Consider the following 16,317-nt stretch of genomic DNA (forward strand, 5'->3'; position numbering starts at 1 on the left):
TGACAAGTTCGGCCTTATCAGGGCTTTTACATTTACATTACAGTATTTACCAGATGCCCTTATACAATCAGTAGTTACAGGGACAGTCCCCCCCTGGAGACACTCAGGGTTAAGTGTACTGCTCAGGGACACCATGGTAGTAAGTGGGGTTTGAACCTGGGTCTTCTGGTTCATAGTCAGTAGTTACAGGGACAGTCCCCCCCTGGAGACACTCAGGGTTAAGTGTACTGCTCAGGGACACCATGGTAGTAAGTGGGGATTTGAACCTGGGTCTTCTGGTTCATAGTCAGTAGTTACAGGGACAGTCCCCCCCTGGAGACACTAAGGGTTAAGTGTCCTGCTCAGGGACACAATGGTTGTAAGTGGGGTTTGAACCTGGACCTTCTGGTTCATAGTCAGTAGTTACAGGGACAGTCCCCCCCTGGAGACACTCAGGGTTAAGTGTCTTGCTCAAGGACACAATGGTAGTAAGTGGGGTTTACCCCACTAGGCTACTACCGTCGTAAAGTTTTGTAAAATCTATAGATTTTATATGTAAAATCTATAGATAGAGGTAAATTTAAGTAAAAAAGTAAATTAACATGTAAAGTAAATTAAAAAGTAAAGTAAAGTGCAATGGCCACCAGGTGGCGCAGTTTTAATTTCTGTTAAACTGTACAGTTTGTATTTTGCTCTCATCTCGTATTTGGTGGATATTCAGTGGTTGGTTCCGTTGTGAATGGTCTTCTGGTCCGGGTCGGGACGGGACAGGACGGGACCGGGCGGGGACCAGCTGGGTGGGGAGACGCGTCAGCAGTTCCTCTCGCTCCGCAGGTGGAGGCAGAACCCGTGGAAGGTATAAATGGAGGCTGCGGGCTCCCCGCTGCCACTTTTAGGACAGCTGTCCCTCTGACCAGAGTCGCGATGGAGACGCGCCTGCTGTCGCTGTTCCGCGCCTGCGACGCGGACCGGTCCGGACGGATCGAGAAGGACGAGTTCCTGCTCATGTGCAGGGAGCTGCGCATCCAGCAGACCGAGGTCGAGGACATTTTCTCCAGGCTGGACGCGGACCGCGACGGGACGGTGTCGCTGGAGGAGTTCCTGCGCGGCTTCCAGCGGGTCTCCACCGACCTGCCCAGCCAGGAGAACTTCTCGCTGGCCTGGGAGGAGTTCCAGAGCAGGCTGGGGGAGCAGGCCAAGTTCATTCCCAGGTACGCCAACATTTCTGCACGGATTCTTCCAGATATAACTAGGACCAGGACTCCATCTTTTGTAGAACATCTTCAGATTGCCAGCAGGAGATGGTTTCAGTTTCAGGCTGGGATTTAGAAACCTTAACTGGGTGTGAAATTGTCTGGATGTCCGGGTCATAGGATCTCCAAACCTGGTCTAGAGTGGTCAGGACCTGCCAGCATGGTGTCTGTGTCCGGTGCCAAAAGCACTTGGATGTTGGTGGTGACCAAGTCCACCCCTCCATCCTTCCGAACAGCGAAAGTGGATGAAGAAGCGTCCAAAAAATTCTCCAGATCTCAGTCCGGCCAAGCATCTGATTCATGGAGGCACCACTTCACAGGGCAGGTGCCTTCAGAGGTCTAGTGGTTGTTTTGGTGGGACCTCCTCAGTACCAGACACAATGTTATGGCTGATGCGTGTGTGTGTGTGTGTTTACCACTCTGATGAGTCTCATGATGAGTCTGATGAACCTCAGGGCTGGTTCTCCACGCTGGTGAACATCCATTTGCATGGTTCATCAGGGCCCAGCGTCTCTCGCCTCCAGGACAGTCACAGCCCTGTGGGACATCGCCCCACGATTCGAACCAACAACCGCACACAGCGCAGGACAATTCGGGTCAATTCGGCCCTATAGTTCATCCCATGAGGAACATCTATCCTGCTCCTCCTCCAATTCTTCCAAATATGAAGAGATTTCAGGTTAAGAAGACATTTATTGTGTTTTTAGGACATTGCTGAAGATCAGTGACAGTAGAGACTGTGACTCTTCTCCTGAAACTGATCTCTACTCTGAATGAGACCTGGTCTTGGGGATGAATTTCAGGAGCTCCACTCTCAGCTCATCTAGGCTCCTCAACTGTGAGAGATGTTCACCATGGAGCTGCTGGAGCTGCTGAAATCACCTGCCATGATCCGTTTGGATGTTCCAGTGATTACGTGAAGTGACCAGGACATCTTCTTTGATCTGCGATGTTCTATTCCAGCACTTCCTCGTGGTGTGATCTTGCTGTTCATGGTTTATTAAAGAGGAGAATCATTTTTTTTAGATGCATAATACATAATATTGTTCTGCTAAACAGATTTTCCATGTCTAACAATATTTACAAAACCATCACATCTGAAAGGGGCTTTTATGAAAAAGAAAATGGTGCCTTTATCATGTAAGAAACTTGTGATTTCGGAATGTTATTTTGGATGCTCCTCCACAGCTCCTGAGGTAGCTCCTGAGGATGATGTAACTCCATGAGGTCATTTCTGCTCTTTCAGGATGGAGCAGGTGGCAACCCTGTACCAGAACGTCAGCATGACAGACGCCCGCATGGTGCCCCAGTTTGAGAGGGTGCTCCTGAACTTCACCAGGGAGATCAGGCTGCAGAACACGGAGATGGAGCACCTGGCTCTGGCCGTGAAGAGGTGCGCGCGGCGTCGCGGGGAACGTTTCTGTTCTTCACCAACCGACGGTAACTGACGTGTGGTTCTCCTGTCAGGGCTCAGGACCAGGCGGCCATGCAGCTGAGTGAAATGGAGGAGGAGATGGACCATCGGATCCAGGCCGCAGAACGCAGCACGCGGGCAGAGGTGCACGCCCCACGGCCTTGTGGGAAACCGTTTCTGCTGCTGCTGCTGCTTATCAGTTACATAAGCGACTGTTTGCTTTACTGAGTACAGCCACGTATAACATGATACCTGACCGTTCGTAGTCAAAATGCAGGTTGGAGGAGGTGCTGGTGCTATGAGGTTGAGGGCGGAGGTTGAGGGCGGAGATGCTGGTGCTATGAGGTTGAGGGTGGAGGTTGAGGGCGGAGATGCTGGTGCTGTGAGGTTGAGGGCGGAGGTTGAGGGCGGAGATGCTGGTGCTGTGAGGTTGAGGGAGGAGGTGGAGGGCGGAGGTGCTGGTGTCTTGAGGTTGAGGGCGGAGGTGCTGTGAGGTTGAGGGTGGAGGTGCTGGTGCTGTGAGGTTGAGGGCGGAGATGCTGGTGCTGTGAGGTTGAGGGTGGAGGTGCTGGTGCTATGAGGTTGAGGGTGGAGGTGCTTGTGCTGTGAGGTTGAGGGTGGAGGTACTGGTGCTGTGAGGTTGAGGGCGGAGATGCTGGTGCTGTGAGGTTGAGGGTGGAGGTGCTGGTGCTATGAGGTTGAGGGCGGAGGTGCTGGTGCTGTGAGGTTGAGGGTGGAGGTGCTGGTGCTATGAGGTTGAGGGTGGAGGTGCTGGTGCTGTGAGGTTGAGGGTGGAGGTACTGGTGCTGTGAGGTTGATGGCGGAGATGCTGGTGCTGTGAGGTTGAGGGCGGAGCTGCTGGTGCTGTGAGGTTGAGGGCGGAGATGCTGGTGCTGTGAGGTTGAGGGCGGAGATGCTGTTGCTATGAGGTTGAGGGTGGAGGTTGAGGGCGGAGATGCTGGTGCTATGAGGTTGAGGGCGGAGGTTGAGGGCTGAGATGCTGGTGCTATGAGGTTGAGGGTGGAGGTTGAGGGCGGAGATGCTGGTGCTGTGAGGTTGAGGGCGGAGATGCTGGTGCTGTGAGGTTGAGGGCGGAGGTTGAGGGCGGAGATGCTGGTGCTATGAGGTTGAGGGCGGAGATGCTGGTGATGTGAGGTTGAGGGCGGAGGTGCTGGTGCTGTGAGGTTGAGGGCGGAGGTGCTGGTGCTGTGAGGTTGAGGGTGGAGGTGCTGGTGCTATGAGGTTGAGGGTGGAGGTGCTGGTGCTGTGAGGTTGAGGGTGGAGGTGCTGGTGCTGTGAGGTTGATGGCGGAGATGCTGGTGCTGTGAGGTTGAGGGCGGAGCTGCTGGTGCAGTGAGGTTGAGGGCGGAGATGCTGGTGCTGTGAGGTTGAGGGTGGAGGTTGAGGGCGGAGATGCTGGTGCTATGAGGTTGAGGGTGGAGGTTGAGGGCGGAGATGCTGGTGCTATGAGGTTGAGGGCGGAGGTTGAGGGCTGAGATGCTGGTGCTATGAGGTTGAGGGTGGAGGTTGAGGGCGGAGATGCTGGTGCTGTGAGGTTGAGGGCGGAGATGCTGGTGCTGTGAGGTTGAGGGCGGAGGTTGAGGGCGGAGATGCTGGTGCTATGAGGTTGAGGGCGGAGATGCTGGTGCTGTGAGGTTGAGGGCGGAGGTGCTGGTGCTGTGAGGTTGAGGGCGGAGGTGCTGGTGCTGTGAGGTTGAGGGCGGAGGTGCTGGTGCTGTGAGGTTGAGGGCGGAGATGCTGGTGCTATGAGGTTGAGGGTGGAGATGCTGGTGCTGTGAGGTTGAGGGCGGAGATGCTGGTGCTGTGAGGTTGAGGGTGGAGGTTGAGGGCGGAGATGCTGGTGCTATGAGGTTGAGGGTGGAGGTTGAGGGCGGAGATGCTGGTGCTGTGAGGTTGAGGGCGGAGGTTGAGGGCGGAGATGCTGGTGCTATGAGGTTGAGGGCGGAGATGCTGGTGATGTGAGGTTGAGGGCGGAGGTGCTGGTGCTGTGAGGTTGAGGGCGGAGGTGCTGGTGCTGTGAGGTTGAGGGCGGAGGTGCTGGTGCTGTGAGGTTGAGGGCGGAGATGCTGGTGCTATGAGGTTGAGGGTGGAGATGCTGGTGCTGTGAGGTTGAGGGCGGAGATGCTGGTGCTGTGAGGTTGAGGGTGGAGGTTGAGGGCGGAGATGCTGGTGCTATGAGGTTGAGGGTGGAGGTTGAGGGCGGAGATGCTGGTGCTATGAGGTTGAGGGTGGAGGTTGAGGGCGGAGATGCTGGTGCTGTGAGGTTTAGGGCGGAGATGCTGGTGCTGTGAGGTTGAGGGCGGAGATGCTGGTGCTGTGAGGTTGAGGGTGGAGGTTGAGGGCGGAGATGCTGGAGCTGTGAGGTTGAGGGTGGAGGTTGAGGGCGGAGATGCTGGAGCTGTGAGGTTGAGGGTGGAGGTTGAAGGCGGAGATGCTGGTGCTGTGAGGTTGAGGGCGGAGCTGCTGGTGTGACGTGCATCTTGGGAAAGTCAACATTCCAGAAGAGCGTGTCGGTGGTTGCCGGGCAACAGCTGCTTTGTTTACTCTGGGTTTGTAGTTTTAATGAGACGTAGCTGCTGCTGAACTACACAGGAAGGAAGAAGGAAACTTCGTATGTAAATCTAATTATGTAACATGTCACTAAAATATTTTATAAATATAATCTCCCACCACATGATCAGTCCCTCCAGGTCCCTCTCGCCCGGGGATGAAATGGTTGATTATTAATCTCCTCTCGCTCGGTGTGTTGTGGTCAGGGGGTCAGGAGGTCGGAGGCAGCGCTGGACGAGCTCAAACTTCACTACGAGACTCAAGTGTGTGAACTGCAGCAAAAGATCCTGAAGATGCAGGTGGTGAGTTCACACACAGATAACACACACTTCCCCATGTGGAACACACACCATGCTCCAGAGCACAATTCTTCTCGAAGGCGGAGGAGCACCACAGAAGCAGCTCGCTGAAGGATGAGTCCGTGGCGCTGAAGAAGAAGAACGTGGAGCTCACGCTGGTAGATACATCTTCACCCCGGCGTACGTGTCGCCTCTGCCCTGCATGATGACGGTCACGTCTCCCCCCGCCAGGAGAACCAGCGTCTGAAGCAGGAGGTGCTGGAGTCTCACACCAACGTTGCCTTCCTGCAGAGCGAGCTGGACTCTCTGAAGAGTGACCTGACAGACCAGAGTATCAACAGCGAGAGGTACCGTAACACCTTGTTATCTTCTTACCTGTGCAGAAGGGGACATGTTTGGAAAGATGAAAAGTATGTGAGCAGATGCACCTACCAGAAGCAGTCCAGTGAAGGACAACCCCCCCCTTAAAAAGAGAGATATTGATGATGAGAAGATCTAGCATTGTCATGGGTCTGATAGAACGGTATCAGAACAGAGCTGTGTAGCAATGCTGAGAAATGTCCACCAGAAGCTCCTACAGGGGGCATGTGGACCATGGAGCATATTGTCTATTCTCATGTCGATGGCCTGATGGAAGTGCCCTCAGACACTGCAGAGATGGTTCAAGGGTGGTTTGAGGAACACAGCATATTTGAGGTGTAGACGGCGTTCTCCACCAGATCTGCAGACAGACCACATCCTCCTCTGTGGGATGTGCTGGAAATACAATAGTGATCCATGGAGCCCCCACCTCACCACTGGCAGGATCTGCTGCCTGGACATCTTCTGAGGTCTTGTGGAGTTGAACACAAAGTTGGAGTTTTTTTTTTTACTGCTGATGGCCAGTTATTCAGTGAGGAGCTATTGTTTAGAACTTTGTCGTTGATGCCAAGATGTCTCTTGAGTGACCTTATGAAATGTAGAGGTCCTCAGACCTGGACGAGACTCATTAGTGAACTAAGACAGGACCAACGATCTGTCAGCCAGATCTTTCTCCACATCTTCACGTTCCAAGACTGGTCCAACCAGTTTCCTTTCTTCATCTCACCTTCCTGACTGCAACAAAGAGCAAAACTTCACCGAAATTTCACCTGCCAGTCAACGTCAAGACCATATTCATTCATTAACTCAAATTGACTTAACACATATTACGATGTGTGTGTGTGTGTGTGTGTGTGTGTCTATGTATGTGTGTATATGTGTGTGTGTATGTGTGTGTGTATATTTGTGTGTCTATGTATGTGTGTATACGTGTGTGTGTGTGTGTATGTATGTGTATATATGTTTGTGTGTGTATATGTGTGTGTGTATGTATGTGTATATATGTTTGTGTGTGTATATGTGTGTGTGTATGTATGTGTGTGTGTGTATATGTGTGTGTATATTTGTGTGTCTACGTGTGTGTGTGTGTGTGTATATGTGTGTGTGTGTGTGTGTGTGTATATTTGTGTATGTATGTGTGTATGTGTGTGTGTGTGTGTGTGTGTGTGCGTGCGTGCGTGTGTGTCTCGGTTTTCTGCTGCTCTCTGTTTACTCTCCAGTCTCTGTCTAAGAAGGATATCCTGGTGTGATGTCACTCACCTGAAGAATCTCCTTCTCTTGTTACTTGGCAACCACAACAGTTTGTGACCGGCTGTTTTAGGATGAGCTTCTCTGTCTGAGCTGCCGTGTGTGTGTGTGTGTGTGTGTGTGTACAGAGTAGAATGTCTCTGTGTCCTGTTCTATTTGGTTTCTGGTTTATATCCCTGCCGTCTGTCTATTGTTCACAGCTAATGTGAATTTTTACTGTCACATTCCTGTCTGGGGAACGTGGACACGAACGAGAGGGACTGGACGTCTGGGACTTAGACACACAAAAACAACTGAAGGTGTAAAGACAGAGCGTTTATTTACAGTGGTTACACCTCAAATAGGGCTGCATCACACACACGCACACACACACACAAGCGGGAGATGGTCTACAACAGAGGAGTACACAGTCCAAGACACACAACAGCCTCAGAACAGCCTCAGCCGAGTAACAACGCTCCTCTCTACACCAGTTCTCCAAACTCCTCCATGGAACCTTCCTTATGCTGGCCAGAGGTGACGAGGTGGCCTTGGCTCCTCCCCTCAGTCACACACACACAGACCCGCTGATCTGCCCCAGACAACCTTCAGCACCATATCCAGCCCTGCAATACATACGAACATCTGCGTACATCAGCTGCATCAGACCTTCCGTGCAGAGCACATTTTCATGATAAACGATGATAAACGTGAGAATGGGGACCATCGGCATGTTTAGATCATATGTCCTCAAATCTAAAGTTCCCCTGGGGCTTTTCATGTCCCCGCCGCCTTGTCTCGTGGACACTCAGCTTCAAACAGGACAATAACAATATCTGTCAACTAATTCCATAAATTATTACTCATGGTGATGATAGATATTACGTTAGTGTGACACATACCCACTTTAATACATAAAGAGCTTCTTAACCAAGGTCCATATTGATATTGTTCTACATTCAAGATGCCATCAGACATCCACGATTCCAAACATAGCAGGTCCACACCCACAGTAAACACGTATTAACATAAAACAGAAGTGTTGTCACTGTCGTGGCAGCAGTGTCCTTCACGTTGCCATCTCAACGTAGTGAGGGCAGTTCTCGTGCAACTTCTCGTTGGTCATGGAGCAACTACAAAATTGCATTCTTTCATGATAAAACAGACTAGTTTAGTTTATTACTGGTCGCGGCAGGAGAAACGAGTCAATATTTGTCCATGCATCCGCTCGGGTACTGCCAGTTTCCCCAGAGGTGACGTGATGTAAAGGGGTGTGGCCTCAGCTGAACTCTTCACCTCCCACCTGCACGAGTGAGGCAACCAATCACAGCGCACCGCTGTCTGGCACATAGCGTAACGCGACCGATCGTAACTGTTGTAGGTCAGAGCTACTGGAATCGCATCATTTTATTATCATTTATTAGGGTGATAGTAGCCTAGCGGGTAACACACTCGCCTAAGAACCAGAAGACCCAGGTTCAAACCCCACTTACTACCATCGCGTCCCTGAGCAGGACACTTAACCCTGAGTGTCTCCAGGGGGGACCGTCCCTGTAACTACTGACTGTAAGGTGCTCTGGATAAGTACCACAGTTCGAGAACCGAGGCGGAACTATCTTCATGTGCTCTGCCGTCCGCAGGGATGAAGCTCTCATGCACTGTTTCTCAGAAGAGAGGAGCAACCTGGTGAGACAAATCGAGATGCTGCAGTAAGTTCACACCACTTCGTTGGTAGCTGCAGCAGCCATAACTGTCCCAGCCTGTCCGAGGCTCCATATGAAGCAGTCGTCTCTGCCTCCACCTGCAGGTCAGCCAACAGGAAGCTGCATGACAGTAACGACAGCCTGCGCTGCGCCCTGGAGACCAGTCGACAGGTGAGTTCAGCCAGAACATGTGAAGTGATTGTCACATGGTGTCACCTCAGAAGCAACGTGGTGGTTCGGGATTTGTGTCACGTGAAAAAAACCCTCTCTGTTTAACAGCAGAGCGGAGGTCTTTCTCCAGGCGACACCATCACCCGGCACAAGAGCATCTGCTCTCCTTACTTCAACAGGTGAGTCAGGTACCTCCCTCTCAAGGTGGCCTGGTCCTGTGCAATGACTGTGGTCCAAAGACAGCACAGATGGTATGGGGTTCAGGGGACGGAAGGGACAAATGGTTGTCCATGACGGAGGTTTGTCCAGGGAGACCCTGACCAATCAGCTGGGAGGAACGGCAGTTTGGTTTTGTCTGGGTCTGTGAGACGGGGAAACGTGATAGAGGGAGGAGTTAAAACCCATGTGAGGAAATGATCTCACCAAAAGAGGAAGTGTAGAGGGAGAATGGAAGAGGACCAAGCATCCAGCCCTGAGGGACGTCGGTGGAGAGCCTGGATCAGAGAGCATTTACCAGACGCCCTTATCCAGAGCGACTTACAATCAGTAGTTACAGGGACAGTCCCCCCCTGGAGACACTCAGGGTTAAGTGTCCTGCTCAGGGACACGATGGTAGTAAGTGGGGTTTGAACCTGGGACCTCCAACATTCCGTCCACATCAGCGGGTTTCTACATTTGCAACATTAAGCCATGATTTCCAAGTCTAAGGACGGCAAGAGAACATTATTTTCGTTCTGTTTACTTGTTATGGTCTACTGGCTACTGTGTGCAGGTCATGTGAGAGGTCATCTGCAGGTGATCAGTGTGTTTTCATTCACTGTGTGTGTGTGTGTGTGTGTAAGATGCCTCCACAGCCTGTGTCTGGACGAGGACCTGGTCCCCGGTGAGGGACGGCGCCGGCCCAGCTGTGACGCTCTGGCCCTGGCCCTGTGTGACCCGCTGCACGTCCGCAGGCGCAGCTGTGAGGTGGACAGCCTGGCGGACAGCTGCCTGGACAGCGGGCGCTCCACGCTGCGCGGCTACGACTTCGAGCCGGAGGGCAGCCAACACACGCTGCAGTCAGAGAGTCCGGCAGGAGACGCGTCTGATACCGAGGTGGCACCAACACGCAATACGTACACGGATGCACACACTCAGGATGTACAGCGAATAGAACACACACAACGTACGGCAAAACTTCGCACGGTGTTGGGCTTTTCTGAACACGGTTGTCGTGATTGATCGTCCTCAGACGACTGATTTGAGGGATGAAGCAGCCTTTGGATTGGACAGCGACTCGGTTCTGGAGTCCAAACCACCGGATGCAGAGAAGAGCAAGGACTGTGGCCCACTGGGGAGGAAGTGCCTGTCAGCCATCTTCAGCGAGGTGCCTGCATGGACCATACTAGACGTGTACCAGATGTGCAATAGGCGTGTACTAGATGTGTACCAGACGAGTACTAGACCTGTACCAGACTTATCAGATGTGCACTAGACGTGTACTAGACCTGTATCAGATGTGTAGTAGACGTGTACCAGACTTGTATTAGAAGTGTACCAGACGTGTACTAGACATGCACTAGACGTGTACTAGACCTGTATCAGATGTGTAGTAGACGTGTACCAGACTTGTATTAGATGTGTACCAGACGTGTACCAGACATGCACTAGACGTGTACTAGACCTGTATCAGATGTGTAGTAGACGTGTACTAGACATGTATCAGATGTGTAGTAGACGTGTACCAGACTTGTATTAGAAGTGTACCAGACATGCACTAGACCTGTACTAGACCTGTATCAGATGTGTAGTAGACGTGTACCAGACTTGTATTAGATGTGTACCAGACGTGTACCAGACATGCACTAGACGTGTACTAGACCTGTATCAGATGTGTAGTAGACGTGTACTAGACATGTATCAGATGTGTAGTAGACGTGTACCAGACTTGTATTAGAAGTGTACCAGACATGCACTAGACCTGTACTAGACCTGTATCAGATGTGTAGTAGACGTGTACCAGACTTGTATTAGAAGTGTACCAGACGTGTACCAGACATGCACTAGACGTGTACTAGACCTGTATCAGATGTGTAGTAGACGTGTACTAGACATGTATCAGATGTGTAGTAGACGTGTACCAGACTTGTATTAGAAGTGTACCAGACATGCACTAGACCTGTACTAGACCTGTATCAGATGTGTAGTAGACGTGTACCAGACTTGTATTAGAAGTGTACCAGACGTGTACTAGACCTGTATCAGATGTGTAGTAGACGTGTACCAGACTTGTATTAGAAGTGTACCAGACATGCACTAGACCTGTACTAGATGTGTAGTAGACGTGTACTAGACATGTATCAGATGTGTAGTAGGCGTGTACTAGACATGCACTAGACGTGTACCAGACATGCACTAGACGTGTACTAGACATGTATCAGATGTGTAGTAGACGTGTACTAGACATGTATCAGATGTGTAGTAGACGTGTACTAGACATGTATCAGATGTGTAGTAGGCGTGTACTAGACATGCACTAGACGTGTACCAGACGTGTACCAGACATGCACTAGACGTGTACTAGACATGTATCAGATGTGTAGTAGACGTGTACTAGACATGTATCAGATGTGTAGTAGACGTGTACTAGACATGTATCAGATGTGTAGTAGGCGTGTACCAGTCTTCTACCAGGTGTGCACCAGAACGTGAGATCTCTGTAGACTTCATTAATGAACGACTCCCTGGTTTTAACTGCAGCCAGACAGTCAGCAGCTGGACCTGAACCCCCAGCCCACGGATAAGGCCTTCAGAGTCGTGCTGGCTGGAGACGCGGCTGTGGGCAAGTCCAGCTTTCTGCTGCGCCTGTGCAAGAACGAGTTCAGCACCAACACCAAAGCCACACTGGGTGCGTGTTGGGGACGAGGCGTCGGCGTCCTTGTCACCAGCATATTTTTTTCACGCTGTGGATTTTTGCTGTGTTAACAGGAGTGGACTTCCAGATGAAGACGCTTGTGGTGGACGGGGAGCCAACTGTCCTGCAGCTCTGGGACACAGCCGGACAGGAGAGGTGTGTGTGTGTCTGTTTGTGTTTATGTAATAATGGGGACATGTGAGCTGGTGTGTTGGTACCTTGTACCTGGCAGATTCAGGAGCATCGCGAAGTCCTACTTCAGACGAGCTGACGGCGTCCTCCTGCTCTATGACGTTACGTGCGAGAAGAGTTTCCTCAACGTGCGCGAGTGGGTGGACATAATCGAGGTAACAGCAGGCCACCGTAACCTTTGACCTTTCTTATAATCTGTGATCCGGGGTGAACCGTTCTGTTCTGCACGGGAATGTCTTCAGGACATCGCTCAGGACGATGTTCCCATCATGCTTGTGGGAAATAAGTGTGATTTGCGTCAGGAGGCACTTCAGAATGGAATCACATGCATACCCACCAGCTACGGGGAAAAACTTGCGATGGTAAACACACACACACACACACACCATCATCATCTTCATCAGGTGACCTCTCTCTGACCTCTGCCTGTGTCCTCACAGACCTACAGCTCGCTGTTCTGCGAGACGAGCGCAAAAGATGGTTCAAATGTGATCGAGGCGGTTCTTCACTTGGCACGGTGAGACCTTCCCTTCTGCTCACATGTCATGCAGGTTACAGGTCTTGTAGAAGCTCCTGGGCCACATGGACGTTTTCAGGACCGGTGGTTTATTGTCCCGCTTTGTTTCACAGCGAGGTGGCCAAACACGCCCACGAGGAAAAGAAGTCGTCTTGTGTGACAAACCTGGGTGCTGACGGCAGTAAGAAGAGCCCCAACTTCCACTGCTGCATGGGATGAGCGGCGAGGAGGACGTGGGACTTGATGTTTACTTCCCCGTGTGCTCTGCCAGAGGATCTATCTGCAGCTTGCAGGCCGCGTGATGAAGATGTAGCAGCTGGATCCTCCATGTGACCTTTCACCCCTGACTGGTCCAAGAAGTGACACAGGAAATGATGTCTTCTCCTTGTCTATGAGCTTCCCCACCTCTTCCTGTCGTCAGCGACTTTAGAAATCTGCTGAAGATCTGCATTAATTTCATGATGAGTTCCTGAGCACAGAGATCAGAGGAGACTTCACAGATGTTTCTCCATTCTGAGCTGCTTGTGGGTTCCACATAAGCACCTAATGCTCAGGTTAGCATCTAGACTCCCATTCTTCCACCATCTTCTTGTCTTGTCCTGTCCATCTGCTCTTTTCCCGTCTTCTGCTTCAGCGGCTGGAGAGAGGATTTTAGTCGAAGACGCCATGTCTCCCTGCACCTTACTTACCTTGTTATCTCCTCTGGTCCTCTGGTCCACCCCTAACCCTCTTGCTGTGGCAACTTCTTTACAACGGACTAAAGGTTTCTTCTCCAGTGTGTCTGGAGTAGAATTCGATGTGTTCCTGGGGGTCAGAACTGGTCTCACAGCTCCATACAGAAGGTCTAGTAAGAGGATTTCTAAGGTTGCAGCTCATGTCCTCACCTTAATTTACATTTACAGCATTTACCAGACGCCCTTATCCAGAGAGACTTACAGTCAGTAGTTACAGGGACAGTCCCCCCCTTGAGACACTCAGGGTTAAGTGTCTTGCTCAGGGACACGATGGTAGTAAGTGGGGTTTGAACCCGGGTCTTCTGGTTCATAGGCGAGTGTGTTACTCACTAGGCTACTACCACCCTTATTAATAAATAATATTCTCCTGGAGTAGTAGGTTGTATGCTGAAGACCTACCAGCCTCGCCCCAGAGGACCACATCCTGTTGTTCCAGCCTGGTTCACCATGCTGCCTTGGTTTCTGCACGTCTGTAGCTGCCTCGAGCTGTTTAATCTGCGTGTAACGTCCACCATGTCCTGAAGGCCCTGTCCTGGTAACTGTGATCCAGACTCCAGCCACTCATAATAATAAAATAAGTAAATACGATTGTCTTGTTACATTCCATCTTGTCTGACGTATGTGTGCTGTTTTTACTGCGTTAAAAATATTGTTAATAATCGATGATCTTCCACCGTGCTCCCCCGTGTCTGGATGTAGGGCTCCCACACTCCAACTTGGAGGCGTCTCCGGGTGCCAAGTCTCGGAGAGCCACCCGCCACGCGTGAGGAATGAAAAATAAAATGTGTCTCTGCCTGCATCTGGTGGGTAAATGTTGCCTGAGGAGAAGAACTTGCGAGGAAGTAGGACACCGATATTTCAGAATATAGGTTTTCTTTAACTGGGGGGGTTATTGTGGCAGTACTAACATATAAAACAATGCAAAAAATTATCCGAACATATATAAACATTCAAAAATCACATTACAAATTTCATAAGGCTTTGAGTTCCTGTGACCGCTGCAGCACTGGAACTGTCGTTTTTTTTTTTTTTTTTTCTTCTTCTCAATTCTCCCAGAGTTAAAATGTCACATCTGAATGGCAAAAACAAGGCAAAAACATCAAACAGGGGACGTCCAATACCCATGCACACCAAAGATCACAACGCTGAGATCCCGTAGACACGTTGAACGGCAAAAAAAGAAAACCGTAAATTAAGAAAAAATCTATATCGAACCCGAGCAGCGGCTCCTTCATGCAACAGGAAAACAAAGCTACAGATATGCTAAATACTGCTACAACGCCAGAGGTTTCATTAGTAAAACGTTGATGGACGTGAACGTGGCAACAGGGCACAGCAAGACAGAAGCACGTTTACACCGTTTTCTCTACAACGACCCGGTGAGGAGGAGATGGTGGTGGACCTGAGACATACATAATGTCCATGACACAGAGGAGATGATGTGATGATCGCTCAGGCTATTTAACCAACCATGACATGGACCGTCCCCACACACTGCTCGCCAAGGGTGACGGTTAAACGCAGAGGACATGCTTCACCGTGTCACCGCGTGCTGTGCTGCAGTGTCTCACAATGACTTTTCACCAGCTCCCCGTCCCTGATGCACCACACCTGGATTAACTGGAGAACCGGACGGTCCTACGCTGAATAAAAATAAAGAACGTGTGGACCAGTGATGTCCCACCAACCATTGCGATTCTCTACACTTGGCTTTTCTTCACATTTCACCACAATGTCCCACAATGTCTTGGAGCTTGGCCATGGCAGATGGCACCTCAACCTGCGGTCTGATCTTTTGTCAGGCTGGTCCATTCCATCCATCCGTTTTCTACACCCACTCTTCCGGCTCAAGACAGTGAAAAGATGAAACGTTTATCTGTTGAATGTTCATGAAATGCTCAGTTGACGGTGAATGGAAACGCTGGGATGTGGATGTAGTGGGTGGGGCTGGATCATGATTGTTGCATATAATGCTGCCCAGAATAAAATGCATATAGAATTCATGAACCTGCCCGTCTGGCCACAGCAGAAGCCCGGGTCCACCAAACGGCTTTTTCCCCCGCAATGTAGATCGCGGCGCTTTAGAAGACATTTACAGAAATAAACAGAAACGACTTGCTGCTGGTTATCTGCACGTTGGAGAGGAGGAACTCACTACCCACCCAGACCATTTTGTTGTTGGTATGTAATTATTTTTGAAAATAAGAATTTCCATATGTAGATGAAGTTATCTTATAATTTATGTGCTTGTGCAGCATATAGTATGATGTTTTTATAAAAGGGGAGGAGCCAAAAGGCATGATTTAAATACGTGACACACCGAGGTGTAGTGCAGCGCCCACTCCTAATACCCCTCGTACACCAACATGACCACGGCCAGTACCGACACCAACATGCAGGTTATCAGGCGCTTTAATTACTAGCGAACGTGACCACGCCCACTACCATCACCAACATGCAAGTTATCAGGCGCTTTAATTCCTAGTGAACGTGACCACGCCCACTACCATCATGCAGGTAATCAGGCGCTTTAATTCCTAGTGAACGTGACCACGCCCACTACCATCATGCAGGTAATCAGGCGCTTTAATTCCTAGTGAACGTGACCACGCCCACTACCAACATGCAGGTTATCAGGCGCTTTAATTCCAGTAAACGTGACCACGCCCACTACCGACACCAACATGCAGGTTATTGGCGCTTTAATTCCAGTAAACGTGACCACGCCCACTACCACCACCAACATGCAGGTTATCAGGCGCTTTAATTCCAGTAAACGTGACCACGCCCACTACCGACACCAACATGCAGGTTACCAGGCGCTTTAATTCCAGTAAACGTGACCACGCCCACTACCAACACCAACATGCAGGTTATCAGGCGCTTTAATTCATAGTGAACGTGACCACGCCCACTACCAACACCAACATGCAGGTTATCAGGCCCTTTAATTCCAGTAAACGTGACCACGCCCACTACCAACACCAACATGCAGGTTATCAGG

General features: G+C 50.6%; 1 protein-coding gene across 3 annotated transcripts; it reads left to right on the forward strand.

Annotated features, from left to right (window-relative positions):
- The first annotated feature begins 723 nt into the window (after window positions 1-723).
- On the forward strand, window positions 724-13,914 carry rasef (RAS and EF-hand domain containing). Of its 3 annotated transcripts, none has more exons than XM_028997188.1 (17): window positions 724-1,190; window positions 2,479-2,625; window positions 2,700-2,790; window positions 5,424-5,519; window positions 5,597-5,674; window positions 5,748-5,863; window positions 8,744-8,812; window positions 8,911-8,977; window positions 9,089-9,156; window positions 9,820-10,117; window positions 10,209-10,343; window positions 11,717-11,864; window positions 11,945-12,026; window positions 12,103-12,217; window positions 12,305-12,424; window positions 12,503-12,579; window positions 12,693-13,914. In XM_028997188.1, exons 1-17 carry the CDS (start codon window positions 904-906, stop codon window positions 12,796-12,798), a joined length of 2,100 nt encoding a protein of 699 aa, XP_028853021.1. In that variant the 5' UTR covers window positions 724-903; the 3' UTR covers window positions 12,799-13,914. The 3 variants fall into 3 exon arrangements, with proteins under 3 accessions (XP_028853021.1, XP_028853020.1, XP_028853022.1); XM_028997187.1 differs by having other exon boundaries at window positions 725-1,190; window positions 9,086-9,156; XM_028997189.1 differs by having other exon boundaries at window positions 725-1,190; window positions 9,086-9,156; window positions 9,820-10,072.
- The last annotated feature ends 2,403 nt before the right edge of the window (window positions 13,915-16,317 follow it).

The sequence above is a fragment of the Denticeps clupeoides genome, chromosome 11 (assembly GCF_900700375.1).
Source record: "Denticeps clupeoides chromosome 11, fDenClu1.1, whole genome shotgun sequence".
Lineage (NCBI taxonomy): Eukaryota > Metazoa > Chordata > Actinopteri > Clupeiformes > Denticipitidae > Denticeps > Denticeps clupeoides.